Source organism: Trichoplusia ni, chromosome 12 (genome assembly GCF_003590095.1).
Source record: "Trichoplusia ni isolate ovarian cell line Hi5 chromosome 12, tn1, whole genome shotgun sequence".
In the NCBI taxonomy this organism is placed as follows: domain Eukaryota; kingdom Metazoa; phylum Arthropoda; class Insecta; order Lepidoptera; family Noctuidae; genus Trichoplusia; species Trichoplusia ni.
In genome coordinates this window covers 12,217,743-12,244,509 of record NC_039489.1, presented here as the reverse complement: position 1 = coordinate 12,244,509, position 26,767 = coordinate 12,217,743, and the positions used below count along the sequence as shown (strand labels likewise).

Below are 26,767 nucleotides of genomic sequence, written 5' to 3'. Positions count from 1 at the left end.
CCTCCTCTCGTATCGGGAAGAGTTGAGTATTGATAACCACGCTAGCTTACTGCGGGTTGGCGATTTTTCGTACCAATATTTGGAATCCAGGTTTCCTCACCATGTTTTCCTTCACCGCTTGTCAGTAGTGTGTTTGCCTGCGTTGGGGTCGAACCTGCATCTTGCATAGAACCGCAAGACCAGTTTGTGTTATGGTAAATAAAAAATCGTATCAGTGGCATGAAAAATTTATTTGATTTTCTTTTAATTACATTATGTATTACGATATGCTAAAATAAATACAGAAATTGTTCGGATAACTTTATCTTATTTATAATTATGTCCATTTAAATAATTACGAATAATTAATTCAATAATACACGGTTAAGCTTCTAAACCTAGTTATTTATTTACAATTTCATTAATAAATTAGAGTAAAATTATGGTGATTTTAATTAAGTAATGGAAAAATGTTAACTGAACACACTTTCAAGTTGCCATATTGACAGTTTGCCCAGAATTGGACATCAAGACACCATTTTGGTAAAAAATGAAAAGGAAAGAAATCTGTTTCATATACTTTGATTGGTAAGACTAACACCATTATAATTAATTACCGTTTAAGGTAAAACTTAAACCAAACTGTAACTACCAAAATACAAGTGTCTTTGTAAATGTTCGTTTTTTTTTGTTATATTTGTTATAATAAGTGAGCAACGAGTGAAATAGTTTTGACTTTTTGCTATAATTTTACAAGTAAATTCATCACACTCCTTCCGCATCAAAAGTGACTAATTTTGAGTATAAATCGACAGCTAAATAAGTTAATTTATAAATCGATTCAGAGAATTCGAACGAAGCCAACTCGATACAATTAAAAAAATCGATAGACTTCTTTTTTTGTTACTGGTCCATACGATTTTCGATAAACCTTTTCGCACTGTCCTCAAAATGTTTTTTTTTTACTTATTTTATATTGGAAATGAAAGTCACACAATGGAAGATTAAAATCGACAAGATTCGATACAATACAAAACCTAAAGTCGTACGACCCGTATCGACAAAACTATTTTTAATATACAATTAGAAGACGAAATATTTTTATTATTGATTACGTTGCGAAGAACACTTATTTTAAGAAAAAAAAACTTTATTAATAAAAAAAAAGTATTTTTTTACTGTTTTGTGTGAACATTAACTATTAAATAAATTCATCGATAAAATGGAACTCCAAAAATTCTCATTATTTTTTTTCCAAAAATTCGTTTGGAATATCGTGCTTTGCCCTTTTACGCTAAAAATTACAATTATTTTGTATTTTCCAAAAAAAGAGTGTTTTCGCAACGAACCATTTAATTGTATGCTATCTTATCACTAAGTCGACGGCGGAAGAATCATTTGAACGCGAGTCGCTGTTGCCGTACCAACGCCGATCACTGGAGCACAACGAAATACACATATATACGGGCTGAATATATTGATAATACATATTATGTAGTTTTAAAGCATACTCTTATTGAGAACTAAAAAGTTAAAGGAGCATATGACGAGAGAGTTTGATTGAAAGAGTTTTTATATGCTAAAGAAAAAATGACGAAATTCTTGTCATAATTTAAACATTAACGATGCAAAGAGTATAATTTAACACAAAAAAGTAACATAATTTTTTTTTTCTACTTTTGTTCTAGACGAAAATATTTCAAATTGAGAGCTTCAATATGGCTCCAAAAACAATCGATCCATTGTTATTTCTTGTCTTTGATATAGTCTTCTCATATAGAGTATGCTTTAAAAAATGTGTACAAGAAAAAACAAAAGAAGTATGTGGAAGGCACGCGTAGTGTATTTACAGTGCTTCATTGCGTTGGTTCGGCAGTGCAAGCAGTCGACCTTTTAACAAAAGACAGTGCAAAAGCAAGACAAAAAGCCTAAACAATGGGCACATTTTACAAAGAAAATCTGCTACTTAAGTTAAAAAAAAAACAATTACTTATTATCAAATCATCGATGAATGTTAAAATAAGCCCATTGTTGCATACTTTCGTACATTTGAAAAAATCGGATAATCTTAATTTAAATTTTGTTTCACTTCTATAAGAAATAATATGATTGTATCCTTTTTGCATAATGTTCTTCTTTTTTTACAATAGATGCGTCAGTATTTTACAATAATTTGGCTACTAAAGACAGATTTTTCATTTTAAATAAAACACACGAATTAACCGAATCACATTTCGAATTAAAATGGTCGACTGCTTTAAGTGATAAGTGATTATAACTGCGTGCTTAAATAATGATATGTATTGCATAATTCAAGAAGTATTGACATTTCGCCTTGTATTTATAGAAGCGAAATTAAAAATATATGTACCTTGTTTATACGAGGCTTGCCGCATAACTTAAAGTACTGTGAAGTGCCTGCAATAATGGTAAAACAAATTATAATAATACACAACAATTTACATACAACGACAATTCATAATATGCACCTAATTGGTAAACCAGATATAAAGGATTCAAACCAGTACTAGATTAAATACAGAGGGTTGATAAAATAGCTTGAAATGAACATAATTTAGATGAACTAGATAAGGATCCTCATATAAACAAGGCATCTTAAGGAATTGACCATTTTAACAAGTCGCCAGTGTTATGAAACAATATCGCTTGGCTCAACTTAATTGATGATTCAAAAGGAACCATTGTGGCCAACCCCCATACAAAGCAAGCTATCTATTCAAAATATTTACAAAGTAATCACTAAACCTATAATGTGTAACATTGCGTTGCGTGATCCGTATTATTTATTCTACAAAACGCTTATCTTTTAATATATTTGGATAAAATTCTCGAATTATAAATATACATCAAGACGTATCTACAAAGATACTGGAAGGACCCTGTTTAAGTCTGAGAAGACCTAAAGACCGATGCGGTCTCACCACTGAGCGAGGTATAAGAAAATAAATCTTGGTAACAAAGATTGCGATAATTTCGATCATCTATTAAGAATTTTCATTTAAATAACAATTTAAATTGGCATCTAATACAAAATTCAAAATTTCGACGATCCAGTTTAGGAAGTATACATATTGAGTTTACTGAGTGGCTTCAGCGGTATGGTAATGCGATGGATGGTAACGCCAAACCTGTGGAGGGGAGTACTCGACGGGGACCTCCTGCGCCGCCCCGCCGGCGCCCCACATGAGCACCGTCTGGCGCGGCATCTCCGAAGCTTGCGGCTGCTGCATCCGCTCCTGCTCCGAGTTGCTCGACCCGGCCGGACTTGGTCCCGGCACTACGGAAGGCGACCTCCTCTCCTGCCCCGTCACAGGACTCATGTACCTCCCGCTACTATCCACGTAAGTGTACTCTCTCGAAGGTGGTCGGTGATAGGCCGGCGCGACTTCATACCCAGGCGGCGGAGCTGGTTCTAAGAAGCCGTTGGGCGCGTAAGGAGTGTAGTGGTACGATAGTGGCTTATACTGATGGAAGAGATTGTCTGCTGTTAGGAATCTGTCGTCTAAAGGTGGCGGTGCATAGTGTAATGTTGGGGCTGGTGGATATTCCCCGTAAGGAGCTGTGTATGCTCCATTTAAATTCGTGTACGCTGCGGCTACTGCATCTGCTGCTAAATAGTCCACTGGTGGAGGTGCTGGAGTTGTGGGGACTCTTCTCTTATTCCTACAAGTTGAGAGGAAGTCCCGGAGTTGAGTTTTATATCTCCTTGCGGTTCTTGGAGGTGTAGTAACGTTTGTCTCGCATCCAGAGAGCTGTTCGGTTTCCGAGAAGTATAAGCTAGTTAGGCCGGTGTCGAGGTAGCTCACTTTGAAGTCCATCGTTCGTTTACCAAGTAAATCTCTCCCTTCTTCTTCCCTGAAATTGATAAATTTGATAATCAGTGACTCAGTTTAAGTCATAACCATAGTATCTTAACTACGGGCTAAAGTATAATGTTATGAAGGACTTACATGAGCGGCCGATGCGTACTAATAACAAAGTCTGGTTTGGAGTTCTTGTAGACTAGTCTGGAGGATGTCTGCAGCCACTGCCACTGACCATCCTTAGTTTGGAAGCGATATGCGATCATTCCGGAAGCACCTGTTTTTAATACTGAAACAAAACACATTCAATACAAAATCTTTGTCGATTTTTTAAAGAATTAGGTGAAAAAACTCCCAAAAATGGGCAAAAATATAGATTTGTGGCACGATTTTATTAATTTTGCTTTAAATTTTATAAATTCTAATTAAAAATATATATTTGGGCGAGTGAATTAATAACAATAAAGTAATTTAATGTTAATTGTAAATATGCTAATTTACTTATTGACTTTTAGGTAACTCACATTCTTGATGAGCGCTGGCGACGTAGGCTAGATCGTCGTAATGTACTAGGTCATAGCCTCCCATGTTCGCCAGCTCGGCATCCGTGTAACCTAGCAGCATTTTACCCCTGAAACAAAACGCATTCACATTATAACATAGACTTCCAAAAGGATTTTTCTTTGTTTTCTTTTCTATCCTGATGCATCTGTTGCCTTCTTAGCATGAACCTGCCAATAATAATAGTAGTATATGAAAAAGGTAGTATATAAAACATTTTAGTAAAAGTACCACGTTTTTACTCTAATGGAATGAATGCTGAGACACTGTTAAGTAATTTGCCATTAAATTCTTGAATTCAATTCAATTTTGTATTTACCCATTTATCTATTGTGAAATTATCTATAATTCGTCCTGTTAATCTTAAGGCATGCCCATTCATTAGGGCTTCAATTGTTCTTGCTGTTTAAGTGGTAATTATCACTTTTATAATATGGTTCCTAAAATAGTTTGAACCCAAATTCTGCATTGCATCTGTTTTTCCACCATTCTTGAATATTTTGCGGTACCTTTTATTGCCTTTTAATTATATCAAATGAGGCATTGTTATATGAAAGTGTATTTCCGAAACTGATGTCGATTTTAATTTCGAAGTGAAAGTTAGCGTTCTATAATTACACATTGCAATGTTTGTCTTTATGAGCAGTGGTCATTGGTTCATTTATAGGTTCACAAAAAAAAAATGTTCAATTAATGCAATAAAAACAAATTGATTCTGCCTTGGTATTTGATCAAGATATAAAGGTTATGTTCTTTAATAACGAAATAACATAACACAACTCCGATATAGTAAAACACAGAATTTTGGTTCAATATTTTGACAGGGTATAAGGCAAAGGAGTAACAAAGGAGCCATATCAATCCTCCCTCATAAGACTGCGTAGGCAAGTTTAGGGTGAGTGTTTTATATAATATAGCGCATAAATACACCCACCTCATTCTTAGTTACGAAACTACCCTTATAAACACTGCTTCATTCCGACAGATATTGTTTCAGATTATATCTACCGGATTATAAGGATTATTTCACGATAGTATTAGTTCCGTGTAAATCTTATACGCTTATAAATAAGGCAATGTTCGTACCGTTGATCCATTGAGACTAGAGACAGGTCGAGCTTGTGTTTGCTCTTGAACATGACTTCCTTCTGCGGGATCTCGAGAAGGCTGGGGGGTCCGAAGGGCGCGCATATCGCGAATAACGCGAGTGGCGGCTCCTCTGTCTTCTTATTCTGCCCGTGAAGGACTTTGATACGACCTCGGATGTCAAGCCTCTGTTGAAATTAAACTTTATTCAGTTATTCCGATCTAATCATTTGTGTTAGAAGAATCTTCACAGTATAGTTTCAAATTATTTTCTTTCACCACCAATTACAACAATAACAGTAATAACGATAAAGTTTTTTGATGTTAAGTTGAGTGTGTGAAATCAATGTTTGAAACATTAAAAGCAACAAACGTGCAAACAAAATTTGATTGTATATTATGGTGGCTTAAAACACACAATAAACAGGTAATTGAAAAATATATATGAAGAATAAAGCGGCATTAAAACAACTCACCAAGAACCCAGAAGTATTATCAAGAAGACATCTAAATCTGACAGTAAAGCTCCTTTCTAGAAGATGCGCTCGGTCCGGACGCAGGACGTCTTGCAACGTCAGGTTGCTGACTTCTGGAGGCAGGAAGGAGTTCCAAAGGATCTGTCGCTGCAACTCTTCGCGGTCTTCAGAATGTACAAGCTCGTAAACTGACTGATGGACGATGTCTGACTGAAAAAGAAAATTATGATTAGTAGGCATTTTTTCCACTCTATTGTGTAAAAACTAAGGCGAAGAAATCAATTAAACGTCAACCATCATTCCTTTGATTGACGAGACGTTAATGAATAACTAATTCATGTTTACAAATGAGCCTTAAACTTGACAGTAATTCTCGCACGATTGTATTAATATCGCAACAAAAACTACTAATAAATTATACGCACATTACGCACCGCGTAATTGCAAATCATGTTCATATTATAACAGCACACGTTCGTACCATACTTGGTATCGAAGAAGTCCGGTTATTTAAACCCAATTTAATTTCCGTCTGATCATCATTATTAAATCAAACGATAACAAGATAATTAGTTCACAAATAAATGCTTAACTACATCAAAAGAGCAAGTTACAATAAACCCGTAAATCAATAATCCACACCGAGCCCTAGAAATCGATTCGAAGCTCAATCATTAAAGAATCATCTGTAACGAAGATGGACGTGTTAATTCCGGACCTACCACAAGCTAATGACTACCTTGACCACGTTAGAATATGTTCCAAAATTGTTTGTGACGTATCCTCACACATTTTCATACACGCCACATAACAAAGGACCGTATAAATAGTGTGGATAATGCAACAGCATATGATGCTCGTACAAAACTAATTGATAATCAATAGGGTTACTCAAGGCATGAACTTCGGCCCCCTCTAAATATATAAATGAATTTGTAAAATATGTATGGGGCTGGTATGAGTAACAACATATTGCGTTGGCATTAAACGTCAAAAGATGATTTGTTAGGTAATTGCTTTTTGTTCTCATTGGGGAGGGGGTTGCTATGTTACGGAATCATGTTTTGTTGATACACCTTTGTTTTGGCGATTTTTCCTTGTAGTTTTATATTGATAGATGTTGTCGTTTTTGTATATATTTTTTTCGTTTGTTATACTTTTGGAAATTATTGCCGTTATACGTCTCCTATTTTGGTAGGGGAGATAGAAAGTTTTGATTAGCTGCGATTTAACTTTAGGGCGCATTTTTTTATCATGATGAAGCATTTTGATTGAATCATGATATTGTTTACGAATTCCATTTTTATGTGCGTCAAGAAAAGAAAAACATAGCTCTATATCTAAATGAAAATTAAAATGTTTAATACAATTATTAAAATGTTATCTAAATGTAAATGGGCCTTTGCCCACCTGTGACACAGCTATAGGCTAACATTATTATAAATTGTTATAAAGCATATTTAGTAAATACCATTTTCAGTTCATATTTTGAATTTAAAATGTCAGCATGGTATTAATTCTAAAGCTTTTAACTTGAAAGTCACAATTTAACTGCAATAAGCAGCTTAACTTATACAGCACTGAACTAGAATATCATAAATATTATCAGCTTTAATTAACCAAAGGAAAATAACCTCACAAAACTCGCAAGACTCGCTAAGCAAGACAACATAAAAACGAAAAGTCAAACAACAGAAATTATAGTAACAAATAAAAGTTATCTTGGTTGTGGTTACGAAGGAGCCCAGACCATTACCGATCGATAGTGTTGGCCAACCACCTGGCGTGGATTGGAGTTAATATTCCTATTCAAACCACCCCACGATTTCGATGCGTTTGGTTTACGAATTTTAGATTTTGTTTTGTATCATTGCTCGCATCTGGTTTGCCCATTTATTTGTAAAGTTTAATGATGGACGAGGTATGTTGATGGGTGAATTTCCCGGACCCAAAAATTGCGTGGCATCGATGAAATCGGTACTAAAAAGCATTGTTATAATGTTCTAACATTTTTTTTTAGGTAGATGACATAAAAATCTATCTGTAGCACTAAATATTTTATTAATATAATTAATAGGTTTTCCAAAAAAAAAAGTTAAACCACATAATCTTTCATCGCCGTGTTTGTCCACGACTCACCTTGATGTATTAAAGTCATCATTGATCAAAAATGTATCGTTATTTATATTAAAACTTAGTTTTATTTGGTTCGTGAATAGTTAGAGTATTGACTCGGAATACATTTATTCAAATATTTACACAATACAACGTATGGTTAATAAAAAACCGTTTGTCCCAGAACTACCTTTCATCGCCATGTCCTAAACATATTTGAGAATATTGCATATTCTAACGTTTTGCGTCGCTCCCGTTTTGCGTTAAACGTTGCATATAAGTAACGTCGAAAGGCTAGACAAGGAACGACGTGTGTACGTGCCTGCGTTTTCGAGCTATAATTAAAAGTATTCAATTTTTTTGGTACTGGACATTTTTTCTTTCATCGCCGTGGATAGGTCTAACTTCTATTTCAATAAGTTTTTAATCTCGATTGAGCATTCAATACAATGCCATTTATATTTAGCTTATTTGTAAAGTGTTCATTACTGTGAATTATTACCAGTTTTTTAGTAAATTGAATTATACCCCTTGATTTTCATCGCCGTGCTCTCATTTCCGTGGTTTCCGTGGACAAAATTTGCTATGGCAATGAAAAAAAATACACGGGAATGAAAAAAATATCATGGCCGTGCCTTCTAAAACAGTTTCCTTTCATTGCCGTGGCCACGTGTTTCATTTCCGTGACTTATGTTTGTTTCGCCACTAGACAGGAATGTATCTATTTATAGTTATATTATAAAAATAATATCATGTGTGACTGGATTTTTACACATTATATTCTATTATTATTGCGTATAAATTAATAGTATTTATTTTTGTTTCAATGATTAACTTTATCATTTAAATAATCTTGTACACTATAATAACATTTCATTGCCATGGACGCCTGTTTCATTGCCGTGCATGCATGTTTCATCGCCGTGGCACGGAATTTTCAATCTTGTATATCTCGTTAGTTTTTTAAGCTATCTGCTAGATATTAAGCAAAACTGCATATCTGATCGAAAACTTGAGAAAACACTATTTTTTATTGTTCTAAAGTTGAAGAATAAAAAATCCACGGAAATGAAGATTTTTTTGGACCTGTTGAAATTCACCCTGATGTACCATATCATTTCGGACTAAACACCTGGGTTCTTTTTAGATAATTTTCGTGGGTTTTGTATAGTTAGTATAGACTAGTTGGACTTAAAGAAATCGTGAAAAAAAATGTTAGTAGATTGACAAAAATGATGCAAAAGTGTCAAAGTTTTGTGACTTAGTCTGTGTAATGTGAGATTCTTTAGAACATTAAATAGTTTAAGGTCATGTAACAAATTCTCACCTAATTGAAATTCTCGTTCTATTCATATTTTTACGAGCACCTAACATTGTGCCTTACCTGAAATTCTATGCTAATACAAGCGGTTTTAATTTCCACAATAATATTTACTCTGGCAATCTTTACTGCGTATAATCGGGCTCATTAAAGCTCGGCTCAGTTTGCCACGTGCCACGCCAATGTCAGGAAGTGGCAAGTACCCGTACCGATTTAATGATTTATAAATCGATTTGTTTTAATCGCGGCCCACCCTACGCACTTTGTGTGGCATGGACTAATTGGGTAGACGCTGAAATAGGTAGAAAACTTTTATCTTGATTGAGTGCAACCTTCTTGTTAATAGGTGCTTATTTATTTTTGACAATATTAATTAGTTTCATTATAGGTTACATTTTTTTACTTACTAGCTTTTAAACATATTCCGAAAAAGTCTTAAGCCTTATCAAATGTCTGATGAGAAGTAACATCAAAAAAGTTATAAAAATACTAGACTGCTGTTAAACCTTGATGGCTATTCAGATTTTAACATTATTATTCCACCTTGAAATGTGTTAACATTAAAATCATACACAGTACTAAAATGTTTTATAGTAGAGTAATAAAATGACTTATTTTCACAATTACATTGAGTAGCCATGGAGAAGCTTATAGCGTATTTCGACAAAATTTTGGCAAATGGACTGGCTTGAAGTAATCTTGGTAAACTTCTGCACAGTGTTTCGCATAACTTTAATTTCTTAGCCATCAGCTCCTCAAATGGCTTACTTATAGAAGTATTAGGACAAGCTTCATGGGAGACTAAAGGCATCGAAGATTAAGAGCGTGACTGTACTATCTGCAGCATAATCTTTGCCAAAACTAATGTTGCTCAGGTAACCGAATTACCCGGTCGCTTTGAGCATAAACAAAACCAAAGAGGGGTGAAGGGTGAACGTAAAATTTATACGCATACGATCACTGCCAAGTAAGCTTTATTGGGGGGGTCGAAAACCGGGGTTTTTACATTCTAATAGCAATATTTCATCGGGGACTTTATTAGCTGTAATGCGGAGGGCATTTGTTAACGAGCAGTTTTAATATGCGTCGCAGTTTTTGTTTTAATATTTTTTTGGGATTCCGTGGATATGTTAATTTAGGTTGTTTTGAAGGAAATTGGAGTTGGGAGTGGATTTGATTTATTCGCCTATTATTAACGGAGTTTTCAAAATGGTAATAAGTTGGGTCAATGATGTCAATTCTTTGCGGGAATACTGCGGAGGTATAGTAACTAAGTTTAGACAGTAGCTTTATTTTATTATTTTACTCAGTATAGAGAAAAGAAAACATCGTTTAAGAACTAAATGAACAAGAATCGTTTAGAACCAGACAGCTAGTAACGGGAGTCATTTTTAAGACATAAGGTCAAAGATCCCTACTGGCTAAGTATACCCAAGTTCGAAGGCTATATAGGAGGTTCACTTAACCCCCACCGCCACTTAACGTGAAAATATGTAAATACCAGAGAGATTACAAACCCATTCGTTGGAGCTCTATAAAGGTGCCACTGATAACACAGGGTGGTACTAGGACCGCAAAGCTCACTTATCGCGACTTAATTAATATTTTTATAGCACACTTTTTTTTATTTATGAATAATTAAATTTCGTGAAAACCTTATCTCACTCATGGTAAGTGATTAATAAGGTTAATGTGGCCTTTCATAAGGAAAATAGGGTAATTTTTATATGGAAATAATGTAATTAATTAAAGTGAATTTGTGGGAAAATATGTGTGTACTAAATTTGAAATATTTTGTTTTTCGTGTGTTTTTTTTTGTTTTGTGAAATTGTTTTCACTTTTGTGAGTGTTTCTGGCCTTAGTTGTTAATAAGTTCTTTATGTGGCTTTCAACTATAATCTTTCACATTTTATTTATGATGCCTTTAAATATAATTTTGGTGCTTTGATATAATTTTAAATGATGAAGTTATTTAATAAATTGTTTAAACTTTGACGAAAAATTAAAAGTTCTGGTGTAAAAAATCTTATAGCGGAATATTCACACGTGATTTATTATTGTCATTCATTTTTGAAATCCCTCGCGATATAAGGATTTAGTTTCTTAGTACAGGAATCTTTAGCCTTCAGTCTTTGACCAAAGCTTGATCCTTTTCTACATGGATATTAACACAGGGACATTTAGAGGCAGGTACTTACTTGATGGAAGCCTAAGTAGCTCTCGATGCTGTGCGTCGCGAAGAAAACCTCGCCTTCACAAGTCAAGATCATCAGGAAACCGTTGAGGGCCTGAAATAAAAGTAACAATACATTAACTCGCAGACTCAAACTCGACCGTTTAGACCTAGACCTAGACCATAGACCTTTCGAACTTTTGTGGACATTGTTAAATTTTAAATATGTGCTTTCGTTTCTTTTTTTTTTAAACTTCTCCCGCAGTAAGGAATTTAAATCAGACTCAGAACAAGCATTCGTGGATCGCACAAATGCTTGTCCTACGCGGATATCGAACACGCGACACGTCGCGCACAGTGCGTTTGGCGTGGTGAGCTCAACGAAGAACAAAAGGTAAGATGAATATAACTATTCTACAAGGGCTGTCCATTATTATATTTTCAGTATCGATATTTGTTAAAATAATATTAATGTTCAAAAAAAAAAACTTAGATGTAGGTATCTATTAAAGTTACTAATACAAAAATATACCTCAATACCTACACAAGTTTTACGAAACAAAATAAAGCAATTTCCCGACCGATTCCGCGACAAAACAAAAGTTACTGCCTTCGCCGAAATTATTCCGTCGGGTATAAAGTCTTTGCTAACTTTTTCGTGGTGTTTCAAAAGACTTCGCTAAGTTTTTCGTGACGTTTCTAAAGTCTTTCGTAGTTATTTCCTCGGCCAGACATAGTGAGTTACGAGGCGAGTTGGACGGAGAAATGCGGCTCGGGCCCATTGGCTTTCCGTCGACGACAAACAAATATTTTAATTGATTTATTTTGTAGATAGCTCTGCATTACTCATCGTACTTATATACTAAACGCGGAAGTTTGCACGTATGGATGTCTGTTCCTCTTTCACGCATAACTGAAAGGATTTAGATGAAACATACAGATAGTTTATGACGAGGATTATGCCATATGATTGTATCCCGATTTTATGTTGAAGTGGGCTCATTTTCGTTTTGTAGAAGGCGGGCAACGGCTTGTCGAGGTAAGTAAGACATAAGTTCAAAAGTATAAAAATAAGTTAAAATATTTATTTATTTAAACTTTCAAATACAATTTTGGTGCATAAGGCGGACACAATGAGGTTAGGCATTATCTACCAGTCAATCTTTGGGTCAAATAGAGAAGCAGCTGGGATAAGTACAACATTACAATAAGTTTTTTTTTGTAATCAGCATTCCTCTATAGAATAGTAAAATTTGATAACAAAGACAATGTTTGGCACCTTCTCTAGTAGGTTATTCTTTAATCAAAGACTATTCAAAATATCGTCTCGTATACAAATGGAAACAGACCGAACTAAATAGAGAAGGGAAAATAAGCGCATTGTTGTGTTTATGTATTTATAGTAGCAATACTTCCTATTGATTTATATACTTACTAACTAACTATAATTTATTGCTACGACAACTTATTGTCAGTGGCTTTACAAGTTATGGTATCATGTTCGATTCCTGTGCAGTTAAGTTAGGGTTTTTAGTTTCAAACCACATTTTGATGTTAAAATTAAGTTAAATTTTTTTATTTAATTAAAAGAATAGTACTATTGGTGAATAACATCGCAAGTAAATGTCAATTACGAAAACTGGTAATCTGAAATTAAGTGGTGATTATATTTTTCGTTTTCGACTAAAAACGCGAAGTGTTTTGTAGTCGGAGGGCTCCGTTTTGTCCAAAAATGGAGAGAGATTTTTGGACACGAGTGAAAAGTTTTCATGTTTTCAATTTATTTAATCGAAATTAAACTTTGCAAGAGTACTGCTAAGAAAAATAACAGTATATACAAAACTAAGTGCTAACTTATAAAATAATATCTTCAAATGCAGTCAGTTTAAAATACGACTTATAGAACGTAATGACACAAAATTCATCCAATTTACGACAGACAATTGCATCGCATAAATCGAAAAAGTTAATAAAATTGAAAAACTTGGGTAACAATGTTCTCAAGGTCACGTAACCTTGACGTCGAAGGTCAGAGGTTAACTTTAATGGTATCGTAATTCAGTAGCTTCTGTAAATATTGGCTTTTGTTGTTACTACGTAATTCTAGGGTAGTGTTGGTAACTGTAGTATTTAACTGGCCTGTTGGTCTAGCGGTTAGTGGCCGTGACTGCTGTTTAGAAGGTCGTGAGTTCGATTCCCACCCTGGACAAATGATTTTATGCACTATTATTTGTTTTGTGTCTAGCTGTAACTTTTTTATGATATATGAGTAGGTTTATCAGTTATCTTTTACTCATAATACAAGATTTGTGTAACATTTTGCTTCCCTTGCATCATATTGCTTCCCTCTATTATAGCAATTTTCTAATAAAAAACGTGTGAAGCTAAAAATTGTTCTCCTTTATGTTAATTAAGAGATAAAAAATGAATTAACTTAGCGACTGTATCACAAACACCAATTAGCGGCTATCTGGCATATAAATTGAAAAATTTGACATTCTTTGTATAAAAAAACTGTCAAAGAATTTAACGGGAACTTATGTGGCAGTTGTGAAACAGGCCCTTAGTATATTATAACACTTACCTGTAAAAACATTTCCCCGTCTGGCATAGCGTGATCGTAGGGCGAGTGCTCCCTCCTGTGACCATGGATGTCTTCTTTTTCCTTATGCATGACCACTGGAACAATAAAAACATCTAATTAGGCTCACTCAAACATATCCATTACTAATTACTTTTAAAAGGAAGAATATTATAACATCATTAATTTATTTGTTGCAATTAAATATAATTTTAGTGTAGGAATTTATCTATACCGCGTTTTGAATCTTTTAGTCCACATCCACATTAATCTGGCTATATATTTTAATATTATACTACGCCGTAGCCAAACCCGTAATATTTCGTAATCTATTTGAAATGCTACGAGTATTGCTACGAAATATATATATATATATAACTACGCTTGATATAGTAGGTTAAAGTCATCGTTTTATGTAGCCGCTGTATTATTATTTCCTGTCAAAAGCAGGTGCGCCCAACCTAGTGATGTCAATGCACCTATAACTGCTAATTAAAAATATATAATAATTATTTTATTTGTGATATTTACAAAGACGCGCCTTTATCAAGCATTCGTAGCAATTAACACTAAAGGTGGTATGGAAAGATAAAGCAACATTTATAATTATATTAAATTATAATTATTGTAGGTCATGGCGATTTTAACGATGTTTTATCGGTTCGATTGGCTGACGGGAAAAGCGGGTTTTCTGTCAGGAAATTGTCTGTTAGTAGCGTCGTGGGTTTGATATGGTAGTGGACATATCTAATTAAAAACTCTTTAATTAAGTTTTTCTACGACTTTCATATAACAAACTATATAAATTATGGTGTATGCGTGCACTGCAGTTGTGCTCGCATTACTCCCAACATAAGTTAAAGGTGTGAAATACCTTTGTCAAATAGTATTTATAATTTGTTATTACAGCAGTTACTGAAATACATAATTCATGAATTTCAACTGCCTAGTTATCAAGGTGATTAAGCTGATCAAGAAGTGCCGGACAGACGTACAAGAGCGCAAGCGGCCAAACATAGGGTAATACTGCCTTACTAGATGATCTAACCTAGTGTTTGCACCTCGAAACGTTGATGTACCAGAAAAATGTACGATCTGAATAATACTCTCTCATAATCTCTTAAATATTTGCCCAAACCCATACATATCTAAACCTAAGTAATACGTACAAATATTAGCATAAATAATATAATTACCACATTCGCTAACACCGGTAGGCGTATAATCTACCGTATACATATAAATCTATTATCTGAATATCTTTGCTAAGTGAAGGGGCGTGGCTTCCGCGACAAATCAGATTCGATTCATTGCAGGGGATGCTGCGACACACCGAGGGATTATTGTAGAAGTTTTTAAAGGAATTTGGACCTTATTTGATTGTGTTGTTTGCATAGGTATAAGAGGTTGTGTTAGATGAGATTATAGGTGAATTTTGTGTGCGTTTTGTTTCATTATTAGGTGTGTTCTGTTGACTAGGCGAGGAAATTTTATATTTATAAGTTTGAAATAATCTTTTTATTTAGTTTGTAATGCTAAACACTGCATATAGTGAGCGCACTTTTTCAAAAAGCTTAATTTGTTCTTGAATTTATTTAAAACCTTAATTTAGCTGTTTTCGGACATTGATCAGAGAGTCTTTATCAAACTAACTGCAACTGACATTAACTGATCGGACCACTGTCAGTTGGCCATAGCTTTTGGAATGAGGTAACAAATTGTTTTGTTGATGAACCTACCAAATAAATATTCGAAAAAAAAACATACTAAAATTGCTTCAGAAATGCATCAAGTTAGGTATTACCGTCCAGGTATAACGTAAAACATAGAAAATGACAAAAAATACCTAGAACTGTAATTTCAGTAGTAGTAGGTCACAACAGAACGATTATTTTCGTTGATACTGACTCAAATGCGATACAAACTCGTATTCATTACAGATATGAACTCCAAATAGTTTTGTTGTTGATTGAAAATGAGATAACAGAAGTAGTAAATGAGAGGTATGTTTTTTGGTTGTAGGTACTATCCTTTAAAAGTACAATTTTCATATGGTAAGGTAGAGGGCAATTATTTTCTTTCCATGTTCCTTTGTGTAGTCAAATCTATACTCTATACTAATATATAAAGCTGAAGAGTTTGTTTGTTTCTTTGAACACGCTAATCTCAGGAACTACTGGTCCAAATTGAAAAATTCTTTTTGTATTGAATAGACCATTCATCAAGGAAGGCTTTAGGCTATAAACCATCACGCTGCGCCTAATAGGAGCAAGAATACAATGGAAAATGTGAAAAAAAACAGGGCAGGTATAAATCATAACTTATATCTTCAACCCACGGGGACGAAGTCGCGGGCAACAGCTAGTTCAGTGATACGAGTGAAGCTAATCCCACTTGTCACACACACGACGTGCTCGATATAAAAAGAGTCCAAGTGTGACTGAAGAGTCTTGCTAATTGTATCAAATCAATTAGCAAATCACTCAAGTTTGAGTCACTTTATCGTCAAAGATTCAGTCAGTTTATCGTCAAAATACCAGAATCTTTTAGGTGTTAATAATGGGGTTTTAATAATGTGAACCAATATGATTTATACATTGAAGCCTTGAATTCACTAGAAACTTGACAGAACGACACTCATATGGACTGACGAACAATAAAGCGACTCTATGGGTGCCATGTCTAAACAAACCTAAAAGTATTCTAAGGGTTACATAACATAAACATCATTTAAATAAATACTAACAGTAATTTAGAATATCAAGAAAAAGCACAAACGGCAACAATTTTTAATTGGTTGACCGACTTCCATTACCGATTAGCCCCTTCCAATGCCAATATAAAATAAATAATAATTCTCTACAAGCTTGTAGTGTTGTCACCACCGGTAAGGCACACTTTACGACCGAGCTGGCCAATTATCGACGCTGGGAGACACCATGTGGACGCTAGTGACGCGATACTATCGATAGATTTATGTCGATAGATCATACTTTATCGATGTCATTTTCAATTGGCTGGCTATGAGTTATTATTGATTGTGTTTTTGTGTCGTAATGTTATATCTGAGGAGTTTTACTTTGTTCAAAGTATGAAAGGTGTATTTATTTGATAACTTGTCATATAAAGGGTGTTGTTTTTAGTAACTTTAAAGCCTTCATGTTTCTTTTTCTGCGATAAGTGGTTGGCTAACAGACACGCATTTAATTTTATAACAAAATACAAATATATGAAGGCAAGAAATCGAAAAACGGAAACCTATTAAACGGAAGCCTATTAATAAGGCTCAGCTCTCTGCCCATCTGTCCGTTCATATGTCACCCGGCTGTATGTGAACTTTCTCATTGTAATTTTCATTTCATATACGTCATTCAACAAAAATGCTATGCAACAAATGCTATAAATGAAATTTGAGCTTAAGTAAAGGAACCATTTTTTTTGCAAATTAGTTTTCTTTAGCGTATTTTGTACGAATTAATTTAGTGTCGCGAGTCTGAATAGCACTTTACCAGTTATTTTACTTTCATTTTGAATCATCAATAGGTAGTAGGTAAAAAGTGATACATACAAAATATAAAAACTATTATAGCTACTTGTTATTCAATCAGATAGTTACGAAAGACCTTAATTAACTAATTATAATTATCTTTATATCTGTCATCGCTAAAACTGCATCAACAGGGAAAGGCTGTGATTTAAGGTTTTATTTTTTTTATCGAATCGTTTGGAACGTAATTGTGAGCATAGCATATAGCAGAACGTACTGTTGAGAAAAAAATAATTAGAGTTTTTACAAAAATATGGGTAGCTATGCTAAAGCTAAAGCTAAATGGGTAAGAAAGGATATCAACTTTCGTTATTTAATACAATAAAATATACCTACAAGCCTTAAAATCACACGAGTAACATAAAATAGGAAAGTATGTAAGTGTGTGTATGTGTAGGTGCATATGTTTTGTTATCACTTCATGTCCAAACTACTGGGCCGATTTCGATAAAAGTGACTAACACCTTGCTTTTACACACAGACTTTTCAAATTCGTTAAGGAAGGGTAATGTTTTTGTAGCTACATAGGCGGGCGAAACCGCGAGCAACAACTAGTAATTCATAACACAAAAAAATATGTTAATGTTACATAAAGTTTTACATAAAACAAGACCAACTTAAATACCACTTACAACTATAATTTATGAATATGCATTTTTAATAATCTAAATTTAAATATAAACCAGAAACAGCCATTAAAAGTAAAAACAATTGCAATTATTTCATTCCAATGCTTCCATTATTTTCTTTGCAATACATTTTACTTTTTAATAAAAAGCGCAAAGTTATTGTTTTGCGACCCGCAGATCAAGATAGCGTTGGCCGCAATCGAATGGATTTACCGATTTATCGATAATGTCTTTAGGTACGTCACTAATCGAATGCGCGCCGGTTTATCACCCTTTATAATCGTCATTTCATTACACTATCGGGAATATTTTTTTCCTTTCTGTTTATAAATTGAAAAAAAAAACATAGTTTTGTTATTGTGAGTTATAAGTTTTGGGCTTTGGCTAGATATTGAAATAAATTAGAGTTTGAAAGTAAATATTTTTAGCTTTTTGTAATCTCACTGTATAGTATATTTTTGTGCTTAACCTACTTCTTTACAAAGTAGCAGAATAATACATATTTTAATAATTATGTCATATTTAAAGTAGGGATTTGAAAATTAGCATGTGAATTGTAAAAATCCAAAAATATAAAATAACATTTATTACAATATACTAGATATTTGTTTTCTTCCTAATTTACTCACAAAAAATATCACCTTATTTGAAATATGACGAAAATTTGACGAATTACGTCTCCTATTATTGCAGTCTTTAACAATTATTGTTACGATTCAAACACAGGTACTCTATTTACGCTAATAATATTGTCCGCGGGAATTTACATTGCATTTCAATTAAACGGACATTCTAATACCATATACAAACGTAATTAAAATTTCAAAGAAAAAAATACTAATAATAATTCTAGGAAATTTGAAAAAATATTGCGTGTCATATTATTTGTCATACATTTTCATTGTCACATTCAATCTCCATGCAATGATGGACGGTAATGTTTAGTACGTAATTAGCTGCATTATTGTTAATTAACTTTAGTTTTTAATTTTCGTCACTAATTTTAAAATAGATTTTATTAGTGTTTAAGAATGTAATTTACTGAAAAAATATTTTATTCATAGTTTTTTTGTTGTTTAAATTTATTCAATTTTTAATTGATCTTTGATTACTTTTACTATTCTCTCATGAAAAAAGAGCATTATTATGAGATTTCTCATTCTTTGAATTCCAAACAAGCACTACGTAACGAAAGTATGGAAATATTCCTATAAAGTTCTTTCAATAATAGTAATCTGATGTTTATTTAAGCAATAAAATGTGGAAATTGCATTGAAAAAAAAAATAGTTCACGATTTGCTTTGTACGCATAATTAGAAAAAGCAATGTTTTATAATATGACAGTGTCACATTGTGGACCAAACATCCAAGCCTAAAAGCCCAAATTCTCTACTAAAAAGGCAAAAACAAATTGACAAAACGTCTATAAGTGTCACTTACCAATCATAATATTAATTATCAAAGAACAAAAAACAAACTTGGACCTTAATTAAGGCCTCAAGCAAATATTGTAATGTACACAAGTATTTATACGCAGTATATAAATATTCATCGGATGTAAAGGTGCAAGCAATGTGTTCCCTGCTTATTACCATACGGCAGATAGCGTTATGTTATTGTAATTGCGAATGGCTGACTTCATTATTGCGATTTTAGGCGAACCTTGATAATGTGCAGTTAATTTGGTGGGATCACCTGCGATTAGTTTTGTATATGTTTGATAAAGTTAAAAGTGCACGTTTATCTATTGTCAATTTCATATTGAAAGGTTCGAAAACCAGTCCACTAAAACCACGATGGTTTTTGTATTCTGTCATTTTTAAAGTGACATAAAAGAAGTAATTATACAACGGTTTACTCACGCGTATTTATCGGGATCGGACTTAAGAATAAGGACTCAAGTTAGGTCCGAAACTAGTCGGGCAATCCTGATAAATATGCGTAGGGTACCGTTGAATTGTCTAAGATTACTTTTATGCCTGCACACACATGGAAGATAATAATTTGTTGAATTAATATTAAATAAAGGAGCGTAATATTTGCAAAGCATTTACGTTTTTGTTAGCTGCTTAATTCCATCATAGTTTTTGAATGTGAAAACCGATTTTTCTAACATTATTTAATATTATTCTACAAGTAATACTGGCCATATTTTTACCAAAAAAGTAATACATATTTAAAAGCCAGTTCTATTAACCCAAAAAGAAGTTTCTTAACCACTTCTATATCCGCCTTCATTTTTCTCATTTTCGTCTTGTATGCACAAGCGTGTCCTAAACACTTGTACCAATTTCAATACGGTTTTTTCATCACAGGCACCTTTCTACCGCCGTAAAACCCAAGTATGAACTATTGCACTCTTCGTGTCCTCCACTATTTAGACTGGTTTACATAAACACATCATAAACAATGTCTTGGTGATTGTGCGTGAGATTTATTGCCGACAACTGACCTGTTATATGTAAGAATGTTTGTGCGAATAGAACGCCTTGCGTTGCTTTGTAACTCGTTAGTGTTTCGATTTGAAAAACAATTTAATGTTGCTTTTAAACGTGTTAGAAGATAGTGGTTATAGTTTTAAATCGTAGTTTTGTTTGTGGCGTCCTAAATTGTGTGTAAATTGAATAAATAAATATTATAATAAATAAATATTTAATAGAGAGAAAAAAATATGTAAAATTGATATACCTACGTAGATGAACGAAAACCTATAACGATATAAATGGTATTCTAATGTAATGAAATTCTAATTAAAAATAAGATGACTTTCTAAAAAAATATCCTTTTCAAATTCCTGTAAAAATATCACTACAGAAGCTGCAGAATTGATGTAATTTAAAAAAGTTTTTGTTAAATTAATAGGAATTTGAAAAATGACCAAAAATATCTTCCAACGCATTACAGAATATTTCCCATATTTGTCAATGTAAAATATATGTTAATTCGGTACTAACAGACGTTGGTTAAAGTTGACCATAACAAGGAGTTCGTGATCACTAACCATAAAGTTACCGACTCAAGTCGAGCGGTTAACGTTGCATAATCCGCCTCTAGTTTAACTTAGTTCAAGCTTAACTTTTTTGGTGACATGCTTAGTTACTTGCTAGAGCTTTGGTTAAAAATTAACTTGGTAACTTAATGCATCTTTCTTATCGTCTTTTAGTATTTTTAATGTTTTGTAATTTTATTGATGCCATGAATAGGTATGCGACAGCCTAGTGGTGAGACTGTTGGATTGCCAAGTCACGGGTCATAGGTTCGAATCCCAACAAGCGGTAAAGATTTTCATCAACCACACAAAAACAAGAATATAAATCTTACCTATTTATATTAGCTACACTCAATGAAATACCATAATTTCAAAGGAACTCGTAAATAGTTATCTCATTGAAAACCTTTTAGGTTCAAGTCTATAAAAGTACAGACATCGTTCTAAGTCTAAGTCGGTGTAAGTCTAAAAATGTGTTAAAAAATAAAAAATGATTTTATAGAAACTACTCTTTAGGTATCTATTGTGCCTCGATCCGATAAAGAAAAATGAAAACTTTGTAATCTTATTATAGCATACTCTATATTCCAATATTTTCTGTATATTTTACTTTGTAATATCACATTAAAACGCCATAAACATCAAAAACCTCAATCAACAGTCCACCCACAAAAACGAAGAAACAAAAACACATCATAATTCACGAAAAACAATTAAAAACGTATAATTTGGGGAGCACATCTGCTGTAACCGTTTCACATATGGCACGTGGTCGAACCCCACACAGAGGTAGCGCACCGTGACCTCTTAATGACTGGACATGTGGGGTATATGCCCGGGCAAAGGTGAAATACTGGACAGCGGTTGATCAAAAAAAATTGTGATGTTAAAATGTTAATTGTAGGTTTTATAGGACAATCATGTTGTTATTTTAACTAGATAATTCTTCATAGTAAGGTAAAAGATAGATTATTAATTTGTAAATAAAAATGAGTTTAAGGCTCTTAATTTTTCACTTTGAACATATTCCTCATAGAACATAATATAGATACTGTAATTTCTGTTTTCTCAGAAAGTCATCAGTTTTTTAAAATAGTTAGAAATATCAAGCTAAATAGCTACGATGGTTAGTTATATGTGACAAAAAAACGTTGGTTACGTATTTTAATTTAAACGTATAATAAAAATAAAACGCGTCAGATGATGGCACTTATACGTCAACGAATATAATTATAACAATATGATGTTTTATGGAAATCTATGTGACGGAACATCTAGATATTAAATTAGTAAAAATACCCAATTTTTATTGTAGCTAAAACTCTACATTTTACGATCTCTATGGCAATCACATATAAAAACGTATATTACGTCACTATCCCTATCAAAACATACAAGAACATGCAAATAAATAGTAATCTTAGCACTTGAGCGGGACAAGTCGTCACGCGGCCGCTCGCGTGACACGCTGCTTATTACAATAATGTCACGCTGGTATTAGGTAAGGATACTTCAAGCGTGCTTATTTGCTTATTAGGTTGGTGTGACGACGCCGCGTTCCAAAGCTTTGTTTTTTTTTTGGTCGGATAAGTTTTGTAATTGGAACTTTTGATTTTTGTTTTCTTTTTCTGTTTGTTTTATGGCTATCTTATGAAAATATTACATTGTAATAGGTAAGAAATTAAGGAAGAAAGTATGAAAGAAAAATATTTTAAGCAGGATGGAATAGTTTTCATGTTTTTTTTTAATAGTTTAGTAATTCTATTATTGTACTGATATTTTCCTACCTTTATTTTAATTTTAAAAATTAAGGCTTAAAAAAACGAGAACCCTACTTAAGTTAAACTTTCACAGATCTCCATTAAGGTTCAAGATTAAAAATTCATAATGTTTTTATTTTTCGTAGACCAGTTGGCCTACAACAGGCGCTAAAAAAACGTTAGATTACGGAGTTAGTATAATTCCAAAAGTTAAACATGTACCTTCGGTATGTCAATTTAAAATTTGTTACTTATTGGTTGTGTATGAGATACTATTCAAAATAAAACCCTACATTTGTACACGTATGTAAATGATGTGCCTACACAAATAATGTTGTTAACATTACATCGTAAATCAGGAAACAATCAAAGGGACACCGACTCCTAAAAAACACGATTCCGTACAATAGAAAGTAGCCTAAAAAATGTTCCGAAACCTTTTAAAACTATAAACATAAAGTGTGATATCAATACTGAATTAACATAGCAACATAAATCGCTAAACGTGACGCAGTTACCACTAATTCCTTAAGTAAACATATTGATAAAATTTCTTCCCGACTCACAATAAATCACGGCAGACCAAGATGTCTCAATATACTACAAAGTAATTTCAGTTAGAAGAAACGAGACGACAATAGTCACTCCCTAAAATTTCGTATGAAAGAAAGGGATGAACAACGATCCTACATTTCGTTTTAATTAAGGAGCAAAATGGTTTTAAATCATTTGCCGTCGACGCTCCCTGTGGGAATCCCGAAGAGTTATAAGACCCTTTATTCTAAATTTAAAATTACAATTTTGTAAATGTTTCGAATATTTTAAATCTTGTGCGCCCGTTATTGGTGTCTTGGGATTAAAAAAAAACTGGCCTAAATATCGATACTTTATGGTTAAAGGTTAATGGTCTTTGAAGGGTGTAGAGTGTAGGCCTTTGACCTCACGAACAGAGGTATTTAAGTAAATTTAGATAACAATAGATCGTAGTTAATAGTTTGTTTTTAGACTCTAGAAATCAACCAATAATATCTTCTCTGCATCCTTTTCTGAAACATATTTCCTTATAAGTTTATAATATTTTTTCACCTCAATATTAAAAGTTATGATACATAAATGCATAACTAGACCATAAAATTACATGGTTGACACTCATACACAATTTTTCCCATAAAAATATAACCTGCACAACCTTTAAAACCAGTTCAAAGTATAAAACACTAATAAATTACTCATACATTTTTTTTATAAAATCATAATAATAATTATTACGACAAAATCAATATTCATAACGCCAATTAAAACCGTTGGCACATTATCTATGCGGCCAACTGTCGACGTCAGTTGCGTGAAACGAAACGTCAGTGGCGCGGTAATCGTGAGATTGGCTCATTTGATAGGTCGCTGTCACGGGGAGCAGACGCGTGGCGTTGAATGGGTTAGTTTGTAGCCTTTGTGGGGCAATGTGGGGTACGGAATATGGAATGTTGAATTAAAATTAGCAGAGTTTTGTTAAGTATATTCTAATTGTTTTGGCAGTTGGTTTTGGTTGATATTATTATAAGTTAGCGGCGATGTTGATGACATTTGAAGGCAGATTAGATGCACCTGAAAGTTTTAGAAAGGGGTTAGTGAAGAAGATAATTTTAGACGAATTTTAAGATAAAGAGGCCTATGGATGGGGCATAAATAAATGAAAAAATAAAAATAAAACCACAGCTCAAAAAAAGATCAAGACAATGATGAAGAATGTCCTTCAAAAACAAGCCTCTATTTCACACTAACCTTAAATTAGCAGCGAAAAACTAAGACAAACTAATCTCTTACTTCAATCAGGACTTCAGCGGAACACGAAATCCGTACGAAACGACCAAACTATTTGGAACACCATCGATCACAGGCTAATTAATTAAACTACCCGTTACGGGAGCGAGGTGTACCAATGTCGCTTTGGTTTCAATTTAAAAGTGTTGAGATTGCTTCGTCCATTTAATTGATACAGCCGGCCGAGAATCCCGGTACGTTCGGTCGTTAGCTTATCAATATACTGATTTCACACTCGTGTGTTGAGGGTTTATATGGCGGAGATTTTATTTGTCAAAATGCTTTTGTTGAATGTTGCACAAAGTGTGAAAATGTCATTGATTTTTTATGTATTTTTTAATCAAGTTCTAAGACAAGGTAATTCAAAGACTAGCTATCTCATAATATTGTCCAATTTATGGACGGCATTCTGCATTTCTGCATTTCTGCGTTTCTTCTTTGGTCTTATTCTGGTCCAATAGGTAATATAATCTACACAATCTACACTGATTGGAACAAAATGTAGCATGCATAGAATATCGTGTAACGACATTTAGAGAGTTATGATAATGGCAGCGTACAAAGTGAATTCATATTTTTTATTCCGTTGTCACAAGAGACTGTGACAATTTTTGGCCGGTACTTAAATTTTCGGTCCGAAACTAGTCGGGCACTCCCGATAAAATGAGTGAGTAAACCGTTGCATTATTTAATATAGTTCTTTAAACGTTAAATTCAAAGGATTCTTTGGTTCGGATGCAGCTACATTCAACATAATTCATTCAACATCATAGTTTTGAAACAACATAGCACTAAAACAACAAATATTATAAACAATAAAAGTATAAATAAATATCTTTATAATCGCAGGCATGTGAGCCGGTCGCGTGCACAGAAGCCGGCGGGTCACGATGCTCGAAGGACCAAAAAAAGGACCATATTATCACATCTCGGTATGTCCACGGCTTTGTGCGTCCACCTTTATAAAATGCGTTTGTATTATTACTTATTTAATATGCTTTTGATTCGGTAAATGTGTTTACGGTGTTTTAATGTGAAAGGGTGGGAAATACTGTTACGTTTCGACTTCAATGTTTGTTAATGGATTCCTTAACAGCTTTGGTAGAATTTCGAATGACTGATTTAGATACGCGTCAATTTGTTGGCTTAGTTAATATTGAACATATACATTGCAGTACATTAATTCGAATTATTATAGTGTTAAAATTTGACTTCAATAATTTTAGCCTGTAATTGAACCACTTGAATACTTAGCAAAGACGTCTCTTCCTATAAATATGTAGACAAGGAACGAAAAAACCTTAGTGCAAATACTAATATGATTTCTGTTTTTTATTTTAGTAAAAATCCACGGTTGAATTATATAAAAATACTAATAAAACGTATCTAAACTTAGTAGCTGTGCCGAGAAAACATCTGCGGTTTTAAGGCCAGCCGGTACCGGAGGACCATATTAACAGGCCGCAAGAGTGATGAGCTTATTACACTGACTGTAAGCCTGCGTAGAACATAAGAATGATGAATTGGCATTAAAGGTTGCACTAATGCATATTAAGTATTCATAAATTACTAGCACTTCGTCATGATAGACTACGAATATCAGATAAAATAATACTTTATGTTTTTTTCTTAAGGAACGCTCATAAATATTTAATTTATTGGGCATTATAATTTTAATTTATTTAATTATTTATAACTTAACCATAGTTTTATGGTTATTCTTTTTTGTTTTTGGGTTAGATTTTAAGCTTAAGTTATGATATAGTTTTAAAGGGTGTTTTGTGTAATTTAGTAAATTGGTTTTTAATTAAGCATTTTCTTATTTGAAAACTAAGTCGCATTTGTTTCTTTAGAAAAAGGATTTACTACAAAATACGACAATATTTCAGAAAATCTCCTAATGTA

General features: G+C 33.3%; 1 protein-coding gene across 1 annotated transcript in view; it reads right to left on the bottom strand.

The window, feature by feature from the left end:
- Window positions 1-1,634: 1,634 nt before the first annotated feature.
- LOC113499241 (aryl hydrocarbon receptor) overlaps window positions 1,635-26,767 on the bottom strand; it is a 113,135-nt gene continuing 88,002 nt past the window's right edge. The window contains exons 3-9 of the mRNA XM_026879638.1: window positions 14,120-14,214; window positions 11,561-11,650; window positions 5,927-6,136; window positions 5,451-5,638; window positions 4,328-4,434; window positions 3,951-4,092; window positions 1,635-3,855 (exon numbers count right to left, since the gene is read on the bottom strand). Coding sequence (XP_026735439.1) covers window positions 3,078-3,855; window positions 3,951-4,092; window positions 4,328-4,434; window positions 5,451-5,638; window positions 5,927-6,136; window positions 11,561-11,650; window positions 14,120-14,209 — 1,605 coding nt within the window. The 5' untranslated portion in view covers window positions 14,210-14,214 and the 3' untranslated portion in view covers window positions 1,635-3,077. The remainder of the gene's footprint in view (window positions 3,856-3,950; window positions 4,093-4,327; window positions 4,435-5,450; window positions 5,639-5,926; window positions 6,137-11,560; window positions 11,651-14,119; window positions 14,215-26,767) is intronic.